Here is a 24425-nt window from a genome sequence, read left to right as displayed (position 1 = left end):
TAGAAACTGCCAGACCTATAAATTTTGCAAGACAATTTAGATTTTGAGAGTCTTTGCTTGGGAACCTTTCAATCCACATTACATCTGTGAAGCATCAAAGGAAATCACCTCTTAAAGAGCAAAAGTTGAACAACACTAAGTGATAGTCTTTCATTATTAAATCAGAAGGGAACACTGAGATACTAGTCTGACAATTTAGCTCCCAAATAATGCAGACTATCAGATAAATTCCCCTTGAGTTCTTCCCACTCCTCCTCCCAACAGATGTTCTAGCTCAAGCTAATTAACTCAGGAAATGTTCAATCAATTCCTGCTTGATCAAAGCCATATTTCCCAAAAATGAGAAACAAAGATTGAGGTTTTTGGCACTGCATGACACATATTCCAACCTGTTGTGATTTCCTTAGCTCTCTTTTGAACTTTCACTAACATATTAACAGGATTGGTGAACTGCAGTTCATGCCAATATGATTGGGCACCTGCAGTATAGAATATTGTGGAGTATCCTAGCAGCAGTCATGACTGCCAAAATGAAGAACTGCAATATCCTTCCACACTTCAAAAGATAAAAAAAAAACAACAACAAAACAACCCACAATGTGCTGAGCCCTTTCCGGAACTAGTGAATAGAAGTAGAATCAAAAGAATCTTTGACCACCAAGATGACTTCTTAGCCTTGACTTCATTGAACTATGCTGTGTTAGAGTCTTATTAAAGGAGATTAATAAGGATTGTTTTTAAAGGCTACAGGTGCAGTACGGTAAACACCTAAGTGACATTTACAATATACTGATATAGGTCAGATGAACCTTTCATGTGGCACTTCACTTGTAAGACAGCACTACATGTGCCACTGACAGATGTGACCCCCAGTCATGGTACCCAGCTTAACATTAAACAGCAGTGTTCCTCACAAATAAAATAAAATGAGAGTAATTTCTAAGGGCAAATTTGCCCTACTGAAAAACAATTTTCCAAGCCACACTGAAAAAAAATTAATGTTCATACATGAAATATGCAGAGATGAGAAATTAATCAGAACATGCAAAAGACCTCTGATTGGCCAGAAAGAGTTAAGCTCTGCTAGGCAAAACATAGTTTGTGTGGGTGGAATCTGGCTGCCTGCTTAGCAGTAGAATAGGAAAGACCTACCCAATTTTCCCTCCTGGAGTTATTATTTCTGGCATCTTATGAGAACTGCCATACTTCTCAAGAAATGCAAGACAAGCGTTAAGCTTTTTGTTCTTACAGATGTATCAAACTTTGGGTTTCAACATCACACATCAAAATGTAAGCCCAACTGCAAATTTATGTAGAATTAACTTTTCAAGTGAATGGAGGTCTTCCTAGTGACAGCAGTACAGAGTCACACACTACTCCTGCACTCTCACTTGCTTCTCAAGGACTCAAAAGCGATGCCGTTCTGCCACATTTCCATTCATATTTTTAAATGGCTGTGCTTTTATTCTGTTGAGATAGAAAAAGCAAACTCTCACAGCCAAGCTCTGCTGACACACCCAGACCCACATGTACAAAAGTCACTCACTAAAACTAGATTTAGCTTATTTTGATGATGCTTTAACTGTGGTCCCCTACACGGGGAGTAAAAGAATTAAGAAAGTAAAAGAAATATTGTACCAAAAAGGTTAAAATAACAGAATTCATATTCATGCTTGCATTTCTGTTCTGATAAAACAAAAACATATACTACAATACTGAAGTTGAACTCCATGTGAAATGAAGTTACATAATTTTTCTTGTACATAGCGAAACACCTGAGAGACCCAGTTCTAGCCTTCACCTATAACAGAAGTGCACTAACAGCTTCATACAGCCCTCACAATGGCTTCTGACAGCAGTTCAAGAGTGCCACCTAGAGTGAAACAGGGAAACAGCATTCCCGTGTATTTTAATCTCATCTGGTTGTTTCACTAGCCAAAGATTCCAGTTTCTCATCCCTTCACATAACCATCACAGTGAACAGGTACCTCAAAGAGGAAGATTCAGTGTTGGATTAAATTGCCCCCTACTAATATCCACCTAAGTCATCCTTGACATGACACATTATAATTGTAATTATATCCAGCCTTAAAACCTCTGTGAAATCTGGAATTAAAACAATTTAAGTAAAATGAAAGACTTCAATTTATGAATACACAAAAACATTCAAAATTACTGTTTGCCTTAGGGAGTGAATAATGCTTCAGGAGGTCTTTTCTTACACTAAGACTGGAATTAAGCTAAAAAAAAAATCTCAGCTCCTGAACAATGACAAAAAAAAAAAAGCCCAACCATAAGACTCTTTCTTGACATTTGAATGACTGCATTTAAAACAATGTATGTGCACACTGCACTCAGTAAATCAGTTCAATAACAACTCAGAAGGACGAGCAGCTTTTATAAAATATTTTATATTTCAAGCTGCAATTAGCTAAAGCTTGAATTATCTGACACTTTAATGCCTAAAATCTGTTTCAGTACAATGTTAATTATTTTTACTCTCTGACTTCACTGTGTTGATTGTTAATGCTTCATTCCCTACTCTGATAGAATTCTGTAGGTATTTCAGTGAAACCCTACACATTTCAAATGGTCCCTTCCCCCCAATACTACAGCTGACAGTAGATTAAGGCCAACATTTTCCACTAGTGACCAAAGTGAGGCACCTAATTTTTCTGTGTTGTAACTACTTCTGAGTCTCTTTGCTTCAACGTAACTCCTGACAAACTTGTTCTCAGAAGTACAACACACACACAATAGAAAAGTTCTCAATTATAATGCTTGGAAAAGATAAACATTAAGTTGACTTCTTGAGAAGACCAGTTAGTATGATTGCCAATAAAACACAAGGATTGCTTGGCAAAGGCAAGAATGGAACACAGGCTTTTTTTTTTTTTTTTTTTTTTTTAACAACAGGGAAGTAAAAAGGGCTGCAGGCAGAAACACTCATCACATTCATACTCTTCTTAAAAAAAGGTACAATTGTGCAGGCAACTAAGTGCCATTATGAGACAAACTAGTATTCATTGCCTCTCTGCCAAGAGCATTATCTGAGAGCTATGCCAAAAAGAAGTCATCTATTTGTAGGCAATAGCATGTGAAAACAGAGAATATGTGCTAACACCTCTCCATACATTACTGTTTGATCTGGTCACATCACAATTCTCCCTCCAAAATTGACAAAAATAAGTAGTAAGTTCAGCGAGCAACTGACTGGTAACATTCAACAAAACTTCCCTGCTAAGAAGGGAAGATCAAGACCTGTGTCTACTCACTAACAGACTGCAACTGGAAACTGTCAGTAGGAAAGAATCTTTCCCAAACAGCTGGGATTGACCACTGGAGTCAGAAACATGCCTTCAACTTATCTCAACTAACTCATTTTGCAGGGTTTTGCAGACCTACTTTGGATGTTAATTCAACATCTGCAGTTCAGCCATCTAATTCTCCCTGCACATTGTTCTGAATTCCATTACTTCCATTCCACAGTTTAGCTACTCTTGATGGCCTTCTGCAACCAGTATTTCCACCTACTCTTTCTTCCTTATATCACCATTCCCCGCCATACACATGCTGATCAAGGATTAACATGCTTATCCGCCTGCCTGCCTGAGGTAACATTCACTTCTCATCAAGCTCAACCCTATTCCCCCTTTCTTCCAATAAAAATAATTTCCTTCTGCTCACATTCAACTTATTTCATTTGCCTGAAATATACAAGATGAGCTTTTCCTTTACTCTTATACTCTACTCATTTGTCATCTCTGAAGTATTAACAATGTCTGACCAAATCATAATTATTTACAATATCAATAGCCTGATGATTGTCTGTAGGCACTTGTCTCTCACAATGACTTTAATCACTTTTACCAAATCCTACAGTTCTGAAGGAAAGACACAGGAAAAGAGAGAAGCAAGAACAGAAAAGCAGAAGTCTGATGCAAGGCAAAGACAGAAAAGCTAAGGTCTTCACAATGCATGGCAAAACAATCCTTTTCCTTTCCCATTTCCAGTTGCAATGTATTTCTTCATCTAACACTAAGATTCCTTTCTGATTTCAAAGGTTTTCATCCCAACTTCTCTGTTTCTCCTCCTTGGAGATCTTCAAAAACCACCTGGACACGGGCATGGGCAGCCTGCTCTAGGTGTCCCTGCATGAGCAGGGGTTGGACCAGACAGCTCCAGAGGCTCCAGCCAACTTCAACCATTCTGTGATGCTGTTCTAGCACTTTTCTTCAGTTCCTTCTATACATTTCTTCTTTTATACAGCTTGCACTGAATAATACCAAACACTAGTAACAGCCTTAAGCAAAACAGACACTTTCAGGATAACCTACATCTACCATTTCTTCTTACTGTTGTAGAGCACAGGATTCTACTACCTTCATGTGTTGTCTCATCTATTTTACAAGGAAGAGATGAGGAAAGGTGTCCATTCTTTTGTGCTAAGAGGAAAGATTTTGTCACAATTGCCTTGCGATCTATGGCAGAAGTATCTTTATTTTCACAAAATTCTAGAAGTTATATTTGATATTTTCACTTTTTAAGCGTTTTCACAAAGAAAAACAGTATAGTTCCAATTGCTTCTGCATGTTCCGTAACTATGAAATCTTTATGTAGTTTTATCACTTCATATCCTTTGCTGTTATTTTAACAGTAGAAAATGCATCTTCACGTCCTTCAGCGTCCCTTAAAAATTAATTACATTTATAAATAAAAGATGAATTCCAAGTACTGCACTTTGAAGCTTGCAGAAAACAGGACAACAAAAAGAACAATGAAGAACAGCCCAAAGCCTTTTCTAGAACTAGTACAAATAAATATGAAATAAGCCATTAAGGACACACTAAGTGGGAACTTACCCTGCTTGTGGGTTCACCATTCCCAATGAGTTTTTATGAGCCGGCGATAATGACTGAATTTTGCTGCCACTGGATCCAGATGAAGACAGTGCTTTGCTTGAAGAGGAACCTTACAGTTGAAAGCAAGCAGGGAAATATAGGAAGCATGAGATTTTGATATTTGAAAGACATTTCTCACAATATGTTTAATGTAATATTCAAAACAATAGTTTTAGAAGTATAAAGGTATTAACAAATATCAAGATACTAGGAGAAAAAAAATCAATTGAGCTTCCAAAAGATTATAGTATATATCCAATTGAGAATATTTTCTATTCTGATAAAAAATTGGATCTCAATTTCTTCAGAAATAAAGTCTACAATATTGAAGTATGTATGAACAGAATCCTATCAATAACTGAAATCATAGTAAGAGCAGTCTGCAAAATTATAACGTTCATGGCCTGACTGTATTTTCTCCAATTCATGATCACATTCAGCATATAGGTTAGTTACAGAATTAAGCAAAAGAAATAGCTGATGCGAAAGTTCAGAATTAGACAAAATTATGCTTTATTTCATGAAATTACTTTGCAAGTTTAAGTTTTAGAAAATTTCCAATTTGACCTGATATACAAGAGTCCTACATGTTTTGGAGTGGTGCTGAAGAGGGAACAACTTGTGTCACATCCAATCTATGCTTTCCCCATCTCCCCAGCATCTCCAAAGAACGGTATAAACTTGAACAATGAAGTACAAAGCTATCATTTATGTAATCGGAAAAAAATATCAGGCTACTAAAATATTAAGAAATTTTATTAGGAAAGACAGAAACCGCCTTATCCACTCTTGTAACACTGATCTCCTCCTATGAAATTTTTACTCCTTCAGTTTAAATCACTTGCCAATGTTTTCAAGTCCTTCCAGCTATTTTACTACTTTTACTACATAGCCTGAAAAGTAGTATTCAGAAAAGAAATACAAAATTGCTAACATACATTTCATACCTACAACTGCTTTGCTAACACCACTTGGCTGCGGTAGACGTGATGATGATGATGGTGGTGGTGCTGACACTGCAGAAGGCATCTTCTTAACTGCAGCAGGCTTGTACTGTAACAAAATACAGCCTAGAAATTTAAGCAATTAAGTCTAACTATCTTTGCAGTATGACAGCTAGTTATTTCAGGCACTACGGGAAAACAAACTGTGATTGCTAGCGGATAGCTTGTTGGTACCTGGGTTAGACAGAAGGTTCCTACTAGCCTGCTGCCTTGTACGTATTGCGATGATACTAGTAGGAAACACTGTCCAATCTAGTGGCTTTGCTTGTTTGTTTGTTTCTCATTTAAACACGTGGTATGTTCTTTCCACTTTTCTACTGCTCTTCTCATATATTCTTTTTCCATGAATGTCTCAAGAGCTTAAAATTACCACTTCCTTACCTGGTAATTTTAAGAATATTCCAGGGTAACATGTTAAAATAGGATTTGGAAGGCAAAAATGATACGTGTTGTTGTCCAATACTGACTTAGAATACAGAACAGGAATCACTAGACTAACTGCTTGTGTCTGTTTACTCTTCACAGCCTCCTAAAAGAAAAAAACTTCTTCATTTGGTTCACCACCAAATGAAGAAACACACTTAAATCCTTCACTTGTTAATTCGTACGTTAACAACTGCAGTCCTTGGCCTGATTTGCCTGAAGTTTCTAAGCCTCTATTTAGCCAAATATAAGAATGCTGTACCTTTATTCGCCTACTTAAGGAACAGTCTTGAAGTGGATTCAGAAGACACAGAAGAATTTAAACTTTGTTTGCAAACACTACATTTATACTTCCTACTGCTACCTTTACCGGTTATTTTCACAAGTCTTAATAATATTTGATAGTTTTCAGTTTTGCAGCTGCTACAATCTGATTTAACAACCTCTGACTGCAACTCTCATAAACAAAAACCTCTTCCATGCTTAGTGTCTAATTCAATAATATTATAGCGTATAAAATAATAAAATTACAGAAGAAAAATAGTTAATTGAGTTTAAGGGCAACACAAAATATTTAGAAAGCTTGATTTGATACCCAGAGCAAATTAAAATTTGAGAAAAATGTTGTAGTTCACCTGTGTTCGAGTAGGAACCTTCCCTTTGGTATCAGCTGCCAGTTTCCCCTTATTGGTAATACGTGCTGCTTGTTCTTTACAGAAATTGATGTGCCTGTCAGCTGCATTTTCATTAAATCTCCTCTGACAATATGGACATTGAATGTAATCTTAAAAACACAAAAGCATAACATTAATAATATGTTTTAAACAAGTGTTATAAGAAGTGTTTTAAAGTCTTTTAAAGGCCAGCTCGGATCCCAGAGAAAATTAAGGTCTTTTGGTTTTGAAAATGAAATACACACTACTTGGGAAAAGATTTCTGTGCAATGATGTTTCTTGCTTGATGATAAGAATGAGAAGAGCAGTTGAAGATCAGAGATAACTCATGTGAAAACAAATAATTTGAGAGACACTATTCAGCAGGGAAGGTAGCCAAACAGGTAGATGGATATGGTTTGGAATTCAGCTGGCAGAAAGTGCAGGAGAAGCTAAACAAAAAATGACGAATACAGTTCGGTTTGTTCAAGACATGAAAGAACATCAATATTTTTCCCATGCAAATAGCTAAAGACAACAAATTCTCTTTCCTCTTGTCATTTTGAAAGAACTGAGACATATCAATTGCAATTCTTAAAAATGATCATTCAAAATAAATAACATATATATGTATTCAAAATTTATTGTTGTATTAGTGTTTAAAGTACTACTATATCCTTCATCTGAGTGTTAATAATATAGCCTTTAAAATGTACTGCACATGGACAGTGAAGTGTTATGGTTCAGTTTCCAATAGATATTTCAGCATCTAGGGATATGGATGTTTAATTCCTCAGAGTACAGTATTGTAAGCCATGTAAACATGAACTTCAGAAGACCTGGACACCATCATAGCAGTTTAAATTAGCATGTTCCCATGTGAAGTGCATTAAAGAAAATGAAGAAATGCAACAGTCACTGCCCTCCAAGATTACAGACAGATATTATACAATCCAAAGTAAGACGGAGATTACATGTTACTACTCCAAACACAGCCGATCTGGATTACAGTTATCTCTTTTTATCCCTTAAAAATAAGAAAATTTTAAATGGTTCAGATGTTTAATGGCTGAAAAACTATGAATAGTGACCTGAAAAAAGAGAGAACAAAGACTACAGCAAAAGCATAGAAATCCTTCACAGAAGTGATGGCATGGGAATATCATATGGCAACACCAATTGTTGATTTTTATATAAACCTCCACTACTGACAGAATACTCAAACATAAACTACACCTTAAGAGATGGAAACTCAGAAATTAAAAAAAAATTAAAAAACCCCATCTCTGGTCAAACTGTGTTAGGCCCAAATAGAAAGGATAAAAAATAAAATTAAAAAAATAATCCATTAATCAAGCAATTATGGAAGCCCTGATAGCCCAGAGAAGACCTTCAAAGCTGCCTAAAGTAAGTGGATCAGACAACAGAGGATTAACAAGTCTTTTCTTAAGTATAAGGAATTGTATCTTTATCCTTTCATAAAATGCTTAGCACCCCAGGCAGCCACCTAGCTCCCACAGAACAGTATAGTTGAGGTTAGAAGGGACCTGTGGAAGACATCTGGTCTAACTCCCTCCTCAAGCAGGGACACCTGGAGCAGGTTGCCCAGGACCAGACAGTATCATCCAGAACAACTGTTAAGATTCAATGTAAACTTTATACAATACAAACTAATAAAAATAAATAGGCAATAAACATATGTAGCTAAGTTAAATGTGAATAGGAATGATCTAAAATCCTTTAACATCATCAGGCTGTTCTGCACTGTTTCTAAGGAAACAGTGGCACAGGTGATCAAAGAAGGAATGATACTGCCTTTTTTTTTCCTCCACACTCAAAGCAAGCAGTTACAAGAAAAATATCCTGTATTGATATTTCCTACTTAAAGGAAAAATAGCCTAACAGCTACCTAGAAGTAGGCATACCAAAAAGAGCCGAGTAGGAGAGGATGGATATACTCCATGATACGCTATATAATTTCTCTTTTTTTTCCTACATATAAAGTGAAAAATGAAGAACTGTAGCTACCTCTGCTCTGCCTTGTTGTTTGTAGGGTTTTTTGTTTGTTTGTTTGTTTTTTGTGGGAAGAGTTCATAATTAACTAACCTAACACATCTTCTCTTTGTTTCTGGTTCATTCCTTGCCCACTGCAACAGGACGAAGCAAGGAGACTATAGACAATAAAGCACAGCTTGGCAAAGTAAAAAGGAAGGAAGAGAAACACAGGTGTAATACTGTTCTCTTCCCTGTACCTCTTCACACTCTCAAATAAAGTGAAGAGAGCTACTTTCTTCACTTCATTTTTACTTGCATTCTCATGTAGACTGGTGCCAAGGGAATCCTGTTTCAGTAGCTTCTGCGTGGCAAATTTTGTTCTGGTCTTCTCTTCTTGTAACTCAGAACCTACGCAACCAGTTTATTAATGTAATCTTCCCCATGATTAGGCCTGATGTTTCCTAGAATCCTGAATAATATGACTCTTCATTAGTATGAACGCACAGCTACAGTCCTTATACTGGGACTAATGCATTTCCTGAGGAGAAACAAGGTGTGGAATACTGATGTCCTCATAAGACTACAGATAACCAGAAGCAAAAAAGAAGATTTTTTATGTTTTCTTCCCAATCTTCCTGAAAACAACCACTGAGCTAATCAAATGGTTTACCTTTTAAGACCAGAACAAGTATATTCTCCAACCTACAACCACACTGCAGAAGTTCACTTAAAAGTGTTTTTCCTTCATCACCCCAGACTGCTTCCATGTTTTACCTAACTTAAGGTCTGCAGGCACTCAAGAAATGTCACTCACTTATTAATACAAGTTCCACAGGTCTCACATACTCTAAAACACAAGTCTTCCCCAATGCATGAGGAAGGATCACAAGCATGCCTGGAGCAGTTAAGTACATACAGTGCAATTATGAAACTACATCTGAATTCAGAAAGAAATGGAAGACTACATTTGACAAACACATAGATTCCTACAATATATAAAGGTTATAGCTGTCCAGAATTGGCAGCCAATTAAAAAGACACTCTGCTCTGAGTTGTTCTGCTGCAGAAGAAAGAAATGAGGTGCTGAAACAACTTGTACAACCTACAGTATGTAACATACTAGCAAGTTGACTATAACTACCTTTTGATGTAGTAAAAACAAAATCACGAGCATGGAAAACTATTCAGGACACTAGCCAGTCAGATCCACAGTCATGAAAGAACATCTGCATAGGGATAACCAGACAGGAATCTTCAAGATCTCATAAATATTGTATAAAAAAAAAAACTCCTTTATATTCAAAATTTTATATATTGTTTAAGTCACAAAAAAGCCCTTAAGGAACTCAATAGTTTTACATACCAGGGTCATATGATGGAGGAGGCGGTGGAGGGAGTTTTCCACCATCTTTAAGATTAAGTCCTTTGGCTGCTCGTATAGTTGCTATGAATTCTTCATGCTTTCGTCTCCAATTGGATGGCTTTTTGGGGGGTTCTGGCTAAGAAGTCAAAAAGAAAAGCCCACAACTTTTTATGTTTGAAGCTCTTACTTCATGTTGAATACATTTATTATAAATTTATTCCAGATCCTAGTTGATCTAAATATCACAAATTGCCAGCAGAAATAAACTTTATTACAATGTATGCATATTTTACCTAAAATGTTCATATACAGAGTAAATTATAACATACCCGTGGCTTAAGAGGTTTTACTGTGGGAATGTCAGTTCCTTCTGCTCTCTGTCGGCTGGAATCGAATGTCTTCCTTTTCTTGGCAGAAGTTTTTTGGCAAATGGGTCCATGCTTCTTCTACAAGTAGAAGAAAAAATTAAAGAGAATGCAGAATTTATTTTTGGAAATATGTTATTAACATGTTATTTTCCTCTTTCTAGATGTGCCTATAAGCACATGATGCCCAGGTCCTGATGAGTAAGATCAGATTGCTTTTACTCAAATTCTTATGCCAGCCATTAATTTTTTTTTAAACAGACGTACAGGAACTTACGAATGTAAATACACAATCACAAAAACTTGGGATCTGAGCAAGGAAAAGAAAGGGAGGCATCTGTATTTTGCTCCTTACAAATAAGAAACTGATAGGTAGGTAGTCAGCACTTGTATTGAGAGGAAAGATGAATCAGAAACTGTCTGAAATTCATATTCACATTTAAGGACAATTCAGCTTATATTAAGACTGGAGAGGAGGGAATTTTGAAAACTGCTAACAGAACACTTCATTTGCTAGGTAGGATGGCACGGCGTCAGGCCTCACATTTGCAGAGCCAAGGAATGATTCTGTGGTGCCAGAGAAAATGTCTTTAGAAGCATCTGAATTTTCAGAATGTGACAGGATGCTAAAATCTTTAAGAAGCTTCAAGACTGAAACAATGGGAATTGTTAACTTGAAGAAAATAAAAATAAAAATAGAAAAAAGCAATAATCTAGATGTTCTTTATTTAACTATGCTGATCATTGCTTAACTTTCATATCGACTTACCAGACGTAAAAACCAACAGTACTCATAGCACTTACCAGTGCTGCTGGAAAGAAAGTCCTTCCACAAATCCTACATGGCAACAGATCTCCAGTTTGCACTGCAACCTCACCTTAAAAAAGAAAACAAACATAATTCTGTAAGAAAATTTGTTTAAATTTGTACTAAAAAGAATTCTTTCTAGCTTGCTAACCTCATATACTTTGCAAAGACAACAGCTGTCACTGTTAAAGTATGTGTTCTTTGAACCGTGCAAAGACTGCATTGATCAGAAAGGAAAGGGTGATACACAACTCTTTATGTACTTTTCAAAGCAGCCCAGTCCAGTAAAAAGTGAGCATGAGTTCTAATGATCTAGAACATGAGACTTTGCACCTTTAAAGGAATGCCTGCACAACAGCATGCAAAAGACTCATTCACTACAAGCCTCACTGACAGCCCAGACATGCACAGACATGGAGAACAATACTTAGTGAGGATGATGTCTTTGAAAGAGAACCATCTGTCAGAACATCACATGAAAGTCACATCTCATCATGTATTATGTGGTGGAGTTGTGGCAGAGATGAAAAGCTCCATAAGGGTTACGAATGACAGGTACCTATTGCATTAAGCACTGTAACACAGCTATAGGAATATACATATATACATCAATAAAGACTGAATAAATTTGGATCAAGCTTAAGACATACTACTTTCTTCCTCTGTATTCAATCTGACAGTACAGCTCCGTCTATTTATGCAGTTAAAACAGAAGTCCCTTCAACTGATTTGCCCCTTAGGCAAACTAGTGGCTGAAACTATGAAAGTCATAAACAGAAGTTCAAAGTTTCAATTAGTTTTTTTCCCTATTCCTCAGTAATAAACAGTTTTCCAACTAAACATACATACACGTCAATTAGGACTGGAGTACCAGTCCTATAGAAAATGGAAAGCTGAACAAAACGTTTCAAGGCAAGTAAATGTAGATTCAAGTGGCCATGGTTCTCAATAGAATCACAGAATCACCAAGGTTGGAAAAGACCCACAGGAACAGACAGTTCAACCATCCACCCATCACCAATAGTTCTCATTAAACCATGTCCCTCAACACAACATCCAAACGTTCCTTGAACACCTCCAGGGTCGCTGACTCCACCACCTCCCCGGGCAGCCCATTCCAGTGCCCGACCATCCTTTCAGAGAAGTAGTATTTTCTAATATCCAGCCTGAACCTTCCCTGGCGCAGTTTGAAGCTGTACCCTCTAGTCATATCACTGGTTACATGAGAGAAGAGGCCAACCCCCAGCTCACTACAACCTCCCTTCAGGTAGTTATAGAGAGCAATAAGGTCACCCCTGAGCCTCCTCTTCTCCAGACTGAACAATCCCAACTCCTTCAGCTGCATTTTAAATAAATGCATTTTTCAAGTTTAAAGGTTGAAATTAAATGAGATTTCTTGTAGCAACACATAACCATTAAATCTATTTCAGCCAATTTAACTTACTTGAATAGAATATGTTAATAGTATGTAAATACGTATAATGAATTAATCAATACAACAGTTTTTAAGAATTAAAAATCATACAAAAAATGTTCTCCAGTTGAACACACTTCTGCATATATATCATGTTCTCATTAATTTATGCACCTTTTCCATGTAGACATGAATAGGCCCTTATCACAGCATAGCAGGACCGCACAGACAGTAACTGAGTTGTATAGCTTAAGTAATAGTTAAGTTTCCATTCCTGTCATCTAAGTGCACATGTATTTGTATTTATACAAGTAGTGGGAAAGCAGGAAAGAAAGCATTCCAGGTAAATCTTGCTTTTCTTCTATTCTTGCATCTGAGTTACATTTGCATGTTAACAATACATAACAAGAACGGTTATTTTTTTTTTAATTATTGTTGATGGTATCTTTCCAACCTCTACTTTAAACAATCATACCTGAAATTTTTACCACAGGTCTGTTTATTTGAACATTAATCACAAGTAACAAGATGCAAACTGCTCATACATAGCTCTGACAGCTGGAACCTGCCCTCATTGCTTTTCTCAAGGGTAAGCAAAGAAGCAATGGTTGGAGGCAACCCTCAATCCTCCCAATCAAAAATACCAGATATGCACAGACTTTCTTGTTTCATTACTTCTTTCTTCTGGAATCTCAGCACTCTTAATAATGCTGATAGATATCAGTGCAAAGTCACTTCTGTTTTTACAGAAAAACAAACAACTTTATTTTATGACATTATTCTAATACAATTCTCAGCTCTGCCAACAAGTAAGAGGCATTTCATAGAAATACAAAGTGACACCATCTGTGTTTTCAAGAAACTGGCTGAAATAAATAACTATTAGTGATCTTGTAATCAGGTGTATAGTGTAGTATTAAAGATTTGACTGAGAGCTGAATTCTTTCAAATATCTGCCTTGGTGAATGAAGAATAGCTACATCGTCCATCATATTCTTCTTTTTTACTGCACTCAGGAATTTATGTTTATGTTTGAATTCACCATGAAAAAAAGCAGACTTGACAGATGCTCAGCTAATCCAGCAGTATTTACATACAGCATTTCAACACATAACGAATGCTAATTAGCACCCACCGCAGCTACAGTTACTGAACTCTATTTCCTTACAGCATTCCTAACTCTCCTTTGCTCCTGGCAGGTACTCAGTCATGTTTGCCAACAGCTACTGCTACTGCCATACCTCCCCTGTAACACAGATCACTGACCCCAAGCCCACTGTGCTTATCCCTTCGCTTCTTCCTCATGGCTTTTTATTCTTAAGGAAAAATGGAGAATTAATAAATCCATAACATGTTAACATTTCCTTTTTAAGGGCTCAGGAATCTTCCTTTACAGAAAGGTGAACAACATCAACATGAAACCTGCTAATTTTAAAGTAAAAGATGGCAATAAAATTGTGAAAATTGGAAAAAAGTTGGTGGGTTTGCTTTTTCCCTAAAGGCTGTAACATACAATACCTAGCACTTGTTACACAGAAGGTATGCAAATAACAAGAGACAAAAATGAAAGGGGAGAAAAACATATTTCTTTTCCCATTAGTATTATTAAAATCAGCACCTCTAACACCAGCAATAAAGATAACATTTTTCACTGAAATGAATGGGTTATTCTGGCCACAGTTGGTCACAGTTTTCCAGAATAATTGCTATAAAAAGCAGAAAGAATGAAAAATCTTATTTGGTGTGATTTTAGCCTGATAGAGTCAAAGATGAGTAACAGAAGGAAAATGTTATGGCTGAAAAGTTTGGGGATTTCTAAATGATTTTTTTCTCCCTAGTCCAAACTTGTATTTACATCACAACTAACTTCAGCCAGGTTTTCCCTAGAGTAGCAATTCAAAGTGTAGCAGCTAATGGCAGTCCTGAGGGATCTCTTTTCCTGATAAGGCACTCCTCAGTGCATTTAAGGCTTAAAAACAACAATAAGTAAGAATAAATCAAAAGGCAGACATTCATTTATGAAGGAGCACAAGTTGATAGCTCAGGTACTTCATATTATGTGTTGTACAAGCACCCAGTACAGCTCTGCAGAGGAACTTCCACAGCTGTGCACTGGAACTCTCTCCTACCATGATCACTTTCCATCATAGGCTGCAAAACACTGTAAGGAAAAGATCACCCACCATGGGCTTCAGGCAAGGCCAATGAGAAGCACACCACCACTCCAACACCACTGAAATCACTGACAAGATAAGAAGGCCAGGGAAAAGGAATACAGCAACATACAGAATAATAAAGATACAACAGTAAGAAAGTAATAGATTTGACTTGGTTGTATGGGAAAGAGAGGGAAAAAAGAAAGGTAACGCCTGAATAAAGAAACAGAAGAAAGGATTTACTTGGAACATGAGTAGGAGAGTAGAAATTGGCTCTAAGATAGCATCAGAGCAGTTTCTAAATTTTTGTTGTCTTCTATGAGGTCTGGCAACAGTGCAGGGATATCACCAACAATGCCAGTTTTAAACATGAATAACATCAGTTAACTTAAACAGAAATAATTACGTCATTTTGTAAGAAAAGTATGTTCAAGACAGGCATGTTTATGCCAATGAAAGAAATATTTTCATTGAAATAATGCCAGAACTGTGATATGCAGCTTAACACCCAATTCTACTGTCTGCCTGAGATCAGGTCTGAAAAACAGAGTTCAACCTACTAAGGTGTTGGCTGTCAATAATTAAGTCATCAAATTGTTGCAATTTTGTTAATAAAACTCCCAATCTTATGACCGAATTCTCAGATTCATCACTTGCATTTCTGAACAACCTTTCATTTTTCATTTCTTTTTCTACCTGCACATCACTAAGTTATTCCACGCATTCCTTTTGGATGCAGTCACAGTCTAGTTTCCTGTACTTTCTCTTCTCAAGGCTGGAGTTTTGCTGAGAAGTTTGGGTGGACCTCAAAGTCTGACAACAGAGCCTCACAGAGCCTCTGATGAAGCACAGGGCTTATAGTACAACTACAGATGAATTTAAACTTTGAAAGCTAGATTTCTGGGGAACAGCTCCTCCTCTCCCCGCCACATTCAAACACAGCAACTAATTTAGAGTGGAAAGTACAAACTGTCAGTTCACAGATTTATCTTCTGCTGTACAATAATGGGTGGGCCCACTGAAACATACAAGTTCAACTTGATGCAGTCCCAGCCATAACATTAGGTCCTGCTGTCATGCTGAAGAAATAAGCAGTTGTGTAAATAGACTGCATACTGAGAAGGAGCAGAAGCCTTCAGTACTGCAGAGCAGTTATTAATTGAAGTTTTGTTACAGTTCTCACATTTGGAAAGCTGTGCATTTCTATGTACATCTGCACATACTTAGATATAAGGGTACAAGGTGCAGAATGCTCCAAAGAAATATGACTGTGAAGATTAAAGCAGTCCTTAGTCTTAATAACAGTGTTTTGTAATGTTATGAGATCTGTTTGATTGCCCTCCTAAGCCTTTAATTTACCTGCAGCAATGACAGTTCTAAATGACTTTGGCCAGAGAACTGTAATAACAAGAACCACCAAGTCCCATTGCATTCAAACATGCAGAAACACTCCGATATGAATTCCAGCTTTGGCACCACCTACTTGACAAGTGACCTACAACTACTGAAAGTTATTTGTGGAAGAGTGAATGCCAAATTCTCCTGGAAAATTGAATGTATTGTTTTTGGCACAACTCCCATCCCCAAAAGCCAGTTATTTTGTGCTTGAATCCATATGCTTCGGGTACCAAAAAAAAAAAGCCAGTGCATATCATTGACTGAGGAATTGTATCAGCAAGCTACAGCACCATTTCCTGGGGACCATCAGACTCCGATACATATCCACTAAGCAGCACTGATCTGGTTTGATAATTGAAAAAACAGAATGTTAATTCTACAAGTTTTTGTTATTTTGAAAAAATTAAGTCTGAAGTAAAAATGAAAAAAAAAAAAATCAAACATAATTCTGCTTAACAATGGTCAGTACTTTGCTGAACTCTGCTTGATGATGGGAATGATTACATCCCAACCTAGCCCTTAGTAGTCCATGCCACTCACTAGCACACAGGAAGAGAAAGCAAGAGGAAATCATAGTAAGGTCTTTCTTTACTATTCAGCCTTCTTGCATAATTCAAAGTTTTTACGCCATCGGGTTATTCACAATAAGTAGTAAACTGACATACTTCTACCAACTTTCTACATGGTCTAATAGTGATAGGACAAGGAGGACTTACTTTAAATCAAAAGAGAGGAAATTTAGAGGAGATGCTAGAAAGACATTTCTTACTCAGAGGGTGGTGAGGCACTGGGCACAGGCTGCCAAGAGAAGCTGTGGATGCTCCATCCCTGGAGATGTTCAAGGCCAGGCTGGATGGGGCCCTGGGCAGCCCCATAAGGTGGGTGGGGATCCTGTCCACAGCAGGGGTTTGGAACTAGGTGATCTTTAAGGTCCCTCCCAACCCAAGCCATTCTATGATCCTACTTCTACCTATGCCTAACTTCAGAGGAGAGATTAATTCTTTTATACGACTGTATTGACAGTGGAGTCTAATCTTGTGTAAATCTGTCACTTCTGCTTACTAAATATATCAGAAAGCAGTAAAACTTCAACTCCTTTAAGCTGAAAAGCTTCAGTAAGGCTTTCATAGTACCTCCTGCATATTCCTATATCAGATCTCCAGCCTGACAATGCAAGTGTACTATATTTGTCAAAATTACTGTTATGGTATCAAACATGAGTCTGATTATGGTGAGTTCTGTATTACTTCCTTGAAAATAACACATTGAGGAGAACCCCTCTGCCTCAGAGTGACAACCTGGAGGAGGATTCTGTGAATAAGTTCTTTTTGTGACTGAGAAGTGAATTGCATGCAGTCTAGAACAGTAATAGAGGCACATGCAAAACGTGTATCATGGTGTGTTCCCCTTTTCTGTAACTCTCTACCCTTTCTTCTTCCCTTCCTCATCTGAAGCATAACTTCTAATGTGAAAACATGCTGATGTCACACTAAATATCCTTAAAAAAACCTATCTTTCCTGGAACTTCTTTTCCCCACAGCGACTTCTATGTGATTCTTCCAAGCAGATCCCAATACAGGCCAAAGTCTTCTCTCCTCAAGCCCAGGGCCCTGACTCTCCTTTTTGCCCTCTCTTCGGGACCTTAAATGCATTCACCTGATGGCCAAGACAAGTAAGACTGCCCCGACCTTCACTCCTGCAGGCAATGCTTCCTTGTCTGTGGCTATGAGGTCCAGCAGACCTCTCCATGTCCATCTTCACCTGGGTCAGGAAGATGCCACTGATGCACAGCAAAAGCCTTCTGGACTTCTCATACCCTCCTGACCTGTCCCTCCAACAGATAACAGGGTGGGTAAAGTCTCCTGTGAGGACTAAGGTTCCTTCCACTTATCTGAAGAGGATCTCATCTACCTCATCAAGTGGCTTGTAGCAGACATACAAATACAACAATTCCCATGTTGCTTTGCTTGCTATCTTTGATCCTCTTCAATCCCACAGTAAGGCTCCGCTTCTCTCCCACACAGAGGCAAGCTCTGCTTGCCATCTGGCTGGTTCTTCCTGCACAGCCTGTACCCAACCACAGTGCAGCAGCCACTGCTGCGTTCCTGTGGTCCCAGTGACATTGCAGCCCTGCAGCTGCGCACAGATCTCCAATTCCTTCAATTTGTTCCGCACACTGAGTGCGGGTGTGCAGGCACTTTGGAGAGGCACTCAGTCACGACATCAAACCAGAACAACCCATGAGAGCTTTCCCTTCAACGCATAAAGAACCACATCAAAACCCAAGGCAACTGAGTAGTGCTACGTGATTGATCTGACTTCCAAACACGTTATTTGGTCTTCTGTTAATGAGCTTCAACATCAGCTACTCACCACTAGAAAGCACATGTCTTACAAAATCTATGTGTGGTTGAAGAATTGCGCTGACAGTAAGTAGGTAGCCAGGCACAGCCCAGTCTTCTCACGCTGACCTTACACTCTGTCATCCCTGCACTGGCAGCCCCAAAAACATTTCAATTTCTTTCCCAAAACATAAGTACTAATCAAAAATAATAATAAAAAGTGTGAAAAAACTGAACTTGTCCATGGTTATTCAGTGTATTAAATGTAAAAATTATATCACTTACCAGAGGAGCAAATACATGTAAAACACAGCAGTACAACACAAAGTTACTTACTATGCTTTAATAACTACTGGAGTAATACATTCTTAAAAATACATTCGTTGATGTTAGCTTTGGATTTCAGACTACAGCAGTTCCCAGCTCGCTGATTTAAGAACAGTACCATAACATTATTTTTTTCCTTCTCTCAGACAAATTAGATACTTTCAGGAAAAGAAAAAAAAAGCCAGAACATTACAGAAATGCAGGAGGCTCCCTTATATGTAGCTAAAGAAAATGGCTGCCAAAGTAAGGAAGCTGCTGTACACATCCAGAGGCAAGACAAAGACGTACACTGAAGGGAAAGGAAGCTTACATTAATATTTCTGCTTTGAAAACAAAGTAATAATTTCCTATAGCGTAGGGAAAAAAAAGAAAAGAATAAGGCAAAGGAAGTGGGCATTGGCTCACTCATAAACTGAGAAAGCAAGCAGATATACTTGCATCCAGCAGTCATGTTACTAATATTAAACCCCAAAGTATTATGCCTCAACTGTTTGGGGTGGGGTCTCAGACATTATCAGGGTAAGTGAAAGGTCCAGAAACAAACGCTCCTCCAGCACAGCCCTCGGCTCCCAGGAGATGCTATACAGCGAGCTTTATTACTAACAGTCCACAGGGGCACACCCAGACTGCTCAGAGCCTGAATGCTTAATGGCAGTAACAGACTCTGCTTGGCTTGCGCAGGGGAAGCTTCAGCTTGCAGCCCACAGCCACCCATCTTCTTTGAGCCCTACCCAGATGCTAGGGCTTGGTGGGTGCTGCCCTCACCCACAGTTGCCCCGTGCCCCTCACCCTCCAGGCAGCAGCCATTCTGAGCTGCTGGGATGGCTGTGAACAAGTGTGAGAATAACCATTTCTTCAGCTTCAGCAGCTGCTGCCGGCACCCTCCCAGAAAAAACAAGAGCCTAGAGCGCAGCTGATCTAATGCCACCACTGGACTGCTCCTGCTCAAGCAAGGAATTCAGTGCTTGGGCCCCTCCTCCATCACCGTCAGCAAAGCAAAGGGATAACTGCACTGATGTGACAGCTCCCCTCCTGCCATCCAGCAGTGAGAGCCACCAGCACACACCAAACCATGGGAAGCAGCCTTCAGACTTACCACACACTATGTTACCCAGGGCAGGGCTTTCAACTCACCTTAAAGATCACTGCTTCCTGCAGTCATTGCTCTCAGTACGTTCGCCAGGAAATTAAACAAATTAAATAAATGAACTGAAGAACAGTCAAACCCACACAGGCTACAAAATAATAAATGTCAAGTCAGGAATCCCAGATACAATTTTCAAAGCATATAACAAATTTGTCACTTGAAATGTGTGCACAGATTCCTTTTTACAAAGCTTTGTAGTTCTAAATCTGACTGTCAACACCAGTCTAGTAATACAACAGTACTGGTATACAACTGAAAAAATAAATCAGACTTCAAAAAACCAGCACAAGTGAACTTTGAAAGCAACGTTTAAGTTGTACAGAAAGCTACTTTGCCATTTTACTGAGCATTTAAACTTGTACATAGTGAGAAAAATGCAGTCACAACATAAGAAGTGCTATTCCACTTTTTAAATGTCACTAATGCAGCTCAGCAAGCCAACTAATACACATTCAACTCTTCATATAATGGAAAGAATCATTATAAACTGTGTAAAGTTACTTCTTATTAAAAGCATGCTTGAATTGCCAGAAATAAAACAGATCTCACGTCTACATTGCTGAGCTTCAGAAAATAAAGCATCAGCTTCTGAAGGCAAGAAGTCCTGGCCAGGCAATTCATGCTCAAGGGCCCCTCCACCGCCACAAGAACACACCAGGAGAACGCAGCCAAAAGCCAAAGTCCTGCCCTGCACCCTAATTATACCCTTCACCTCACAGCTCCCCAGACCAGCTGCACAAATCAGCCCTGGGAATTGGTTTTGCTGAGCCCCAACCCCAGACAAGGAACAGGCTGAGCTGGATTTCAGGAGCAGCTCTTGCTTCCATGTTGGATGAATGACTGGGCAACTGTGCTCTTCAACACAAATTTAATCCAAAATGGCAACCAGCAACTTTCTTCTGAGTCACCGGTGAAGCAGTAAGTGAAGAAAAGCACAACACCTAGCAAAATAATCCATCTTTATTGGTGGTTTTGCCAGTGTTTTCCTCTCTTGGGGCCATCTTCCTACATGAACTTCACTAGAGCCTAACTTAATGTGCAAAAGAGACATCTTAAACTGAAAAACCTGTACACAAAAGCCCTGTGTACTTATGTATACTGCAGCTCAAGGAGCACTGATGGGTTATGTTTTGATAAGAAAAAAGCAGTATTTTGTGTTTTGGCAACATTTAAAGGAAGGAAAGTAGTACAAACTAACCCAAGAAGATGCAGAAAATTGTATTATTTAGTTTCAAAGAAGCTAGATAACAGTGTAGGATTTGAGTCCTCAGAACAAAGGTCATCTCAAGTTTTAGAAATGCCTCATTACTGGTGCTATGCTCAAATTGATCTTGAGTGTTCAGAAGGAACATTCCATGCCATGGAAAACAAAATAACTCTGATAAGCTCTAGGTTTTGAAAGTGCTTTCAATGAAGGATTGAGAGTAAACATGAGAGTCAGAGCTACAATTTTAAAGTTCTTCCTTCCACCACTGCCTATACATACTGAAACAACGAAAACATAACCCGTTTCCAGAAGGCACGCCAACCAGCAGTCAGAAGAGCGAGAAATCCAACCCAACAATGACAAACTTTTTTAGCCTTCTGTAATCTGTAGATGACCATTATCCCTACCCTCTGTTATGAAGGTACTGGAGCTTATACAACACAGCTGGCATAGCTGGCTTCACTAAATTAGCTCACAGCCAAATCAATTGATAGATGGGCTGCAGATGATATGCAGTCCCAACTGCAGGCAAACATGCAGCTGACTCAAAACCAAAGCAAGCTTCTCCCTTCTGGGCAGGCAGCATAGGATTATCATCAGTCAGAGGCCAAAAAAAAAAAAAAAAAAAAACAACCCACCAAACCCAAAATATTATTTGATAAACCAGTGGACATCACCTTTCAAATTTCACTAGCAGGGAAGGCATAAGAACAAATTAAATAAGAGAGAACCTCTTGGGATTTTAATGCCAAATCATGCTGCCCTGATCTACGGTCTTGCTGAAGTCACTAGCCGTAGGGGCAGTCTGATGAGCATAACATCTATCAGAGAAAGCACAGACGTTCACTGAGAACGACTCCTGCTCTCCCTCAGTGCTAGGAGGGACAAAGGACAAAGGCTAGCAGGCACTCACCCCTGTTTAAACACGCAGTTATTGCCTGTGAAGCACAGCACGGGAGCCTCCAGGACTATCTTGTGACAGTTACCCAGAACAAGGCTGCATTTTTTCTTAATATGGTTACAGCAGCTCATCAAACACAGTAATGGCAGATTTACTAAGCGTTCTAAGGCAAGCTGCAACTTCTTAAGTTCCAGGCTGGCATCTCACTGCGAGGGATAGTCGGAAGGGTGATGATACCTTCACTGAAGCAACTGGCAAGGGATAAAGTTGCAAATACTCTGTCAGCAAACACACACCTCGTTTTCGCGGCACCGAACGCTCCTCAGGAATTACGGCTGTACCATGACTTCATCCTCCGTGAGCAAAAGAAGCGAAGCGGGCACAGCCTCCCCGCGGCAGCGGCCCCGGGCCCCGAGCCCCGAGCACCAAGCGGACGGCGGAACCGCCCAGCCCGCCCGCCGGGCTGCGGCAGCGAAGCGGAGCCGGGGACAAAGCGCGGCCCCGCCCGCCGGTACCCCCAGCCCGCCCGGACCCACAGCCACTCTCCTCCGCTCGCCGACCACCGAAGCGCGCCCGGCGGCGCTCCCCTGCGCTATGGCGCGGCGAGGCCGGGCGGCCCCGGGGGCTCCGAGCGAGGGGAAGGCGGCGCCCGGCCCGCAGCTCCCGCCGCCGCCCAGACGCGCCCGCAGCACCACGAAGCCGCTGCACTGCCCACCCCGAGCGATCCCCGCTATCCCGCCGGAGGGCTGGGGCCTTCCTGGCCGCCCCCTGCCGCTGCCCCTCACCTTCCAGCCCCTCCATGGCGCGTCCCGACCGCCAGCGCCCAACCCAGCCCCGCTCCGCCGCCGCTGCTGTGGCAACGCCGCCACCTCCCGGCCCGCTAACATCCGCCGCTCCCATTGGGCGGCCGGAGCTGGCGGGACGGCCCTCACCGCCCCTCAGGGCCGCGCCGCCGGGTTGAGAGTGGGGCGGCCTGCTGCCTTCCGCTGAGAGGCTCCCGACTGGCAGGAAGGCACAGGGGCAGCCACAGGGCCGAGGGGACGGGTGCCAGTGTGTTGTGTGCTGCCCTTGCTGGCGTGAAAACACGGGGCAGCGGAGTGAAAAGCACGAAAAATGGTTTTGGTGTTTGTAGGCAGTGGGTTTCTTGTCCTTTTCTCCTCATTAAAGAGACACACATACGAAGGAAATTAATATAGAATCACAGAATAGCTTGGGTTGGAAGGCATGTTAAAGTTCATCTAGTTCCAACCCTCCTGCCGTGAGCAGGATTGCCAGCTGCTAAATTAGGCACCAGGTCAGGCTGCTCCAGGCCCCATCCAAACCTGGCCTTGAACACCTCCAGGGATGGGGCATCCACAGCCTCTCTGGGCAGCCTGTGCCAGTGCCTCACCACTCAGCAAAAAAGCTTCCCCTTACATCTAATCTTACCACCTTTAGTTTAAAACCGCATTCCCCCATTGTCCTAACACTGTCCACCCATGTAAAAAAAAATAATAATAAAAAAGATTCCCCTTTATAATATCCCATTAAATACTGGAGGGCCGTAATAAGCTCTCCCTAGAGTCTTCTCTTCTCCAAACTGGACAAGCCCAGGTCCCTCAGCCCGTCGTTGTAGGAGAGGTCTTTTAGCCCTCTGATCATCCTCATGGCCCTTCTCTGGAACCTCTGGAATTGGATGCAGTACTCCAGATGGAACCTTCAAAGGTCATAGTTGAGTGGGACAATCACCTCCCCACGCCTGCTGAACATCTCTCTTTGATGCAGCCTGGAATACAGTTGGCCTTCCAGGCTGCAAGCATCCACTGCTGACTCATGTTACGTCTTTCATCTATCAGGACCCCCAAGTTCTTCTCAGCAGGGCTGCTCTTAAGTTCTTCTCCCAGTCTGTATACATATCTAGGATTGCGTGGGCCAAAGTTCAACGTCTTGCACTTGGCTTTGTTGAACCTCACTAAGTTTACCAGGACCTTTTGACTTTGTTGGGGTTCCTTAGGGTGGCATCCCTTCCTTCTCCCTTATCA

General features: G+C 40.1%; 1 protein-coding gene across 8 annotated transcripts in view; it reads right to left on the bottom strand.

Annotated features, from left to right (window-relative positions):
• ZC2HC1A (zinc finger, C2HC-type containing 1A) overlaps positions 1 to 23309 on the bottom strand; it is a 35548-nt gene extending 12239 nt beyond the window's left edge. For 2 of the 8 annotated variants that reach the window (XM_040695787.2, XM_040695791.2), the window contains exons 1-7: positions 23190 to 23309; positions 11509 to 11582; positions 10669 to 10785; positions 10340 to 10475; positions 6964 to 7112; positions 5840 to 5954; positions 4863 to 4971 (exon numbers count right to left, since the gene is read on the bottom strand). In XM_040695787.2, the coding sequence (XP_040551721.1) occupies positions 4863 to 4971; positions 5840 to 5954; positions 6964 to 7112; positions 10340 to 10475; positions 10669 to 10785; positions 11509 to 11582; positions 23190 to 23304 (815 nt within the window). In that variant the 5' untranslated portion in view covers positions 23305 to 23309. Of the gene's footprint in view, positions 1 to 4862; positions 4972 to 5839; positions 5955 to 6963; positions 7113 to 10339; positions 10476 to 10668; positions 10786 to 11508; positions 11583 to 23119 lie in introns of all 8 variants that reach the window. The other 6 variants (XM_040695788.2, XM_040695792.2, XM_040695785.2 and 3 more) reach the window with 3 other exon arrangements.
• Positions 23310 to 24425: the final 1116 nt, after the last annotated feature.

The sequence above is a fragment of the Gallus gallus genome, chromosome 2 (assembly GCF_016699485.2).
Source record: "Gallus gallus isolate bGalGal1 chromosome 2, bGalGal1.mat.broiler.GRCg7b, whole genome shotgun sequence".
Classification (NCBI taxonomy): domain Eukaryota; kingdom Metazoa; phylum Chordata; class Aves; order Galliformes; family Phasianidae; genus Gallus; species Gallus gallus.
This window is presented reverse-complemented; position numbering and strand designations above follow the sequence as displayed.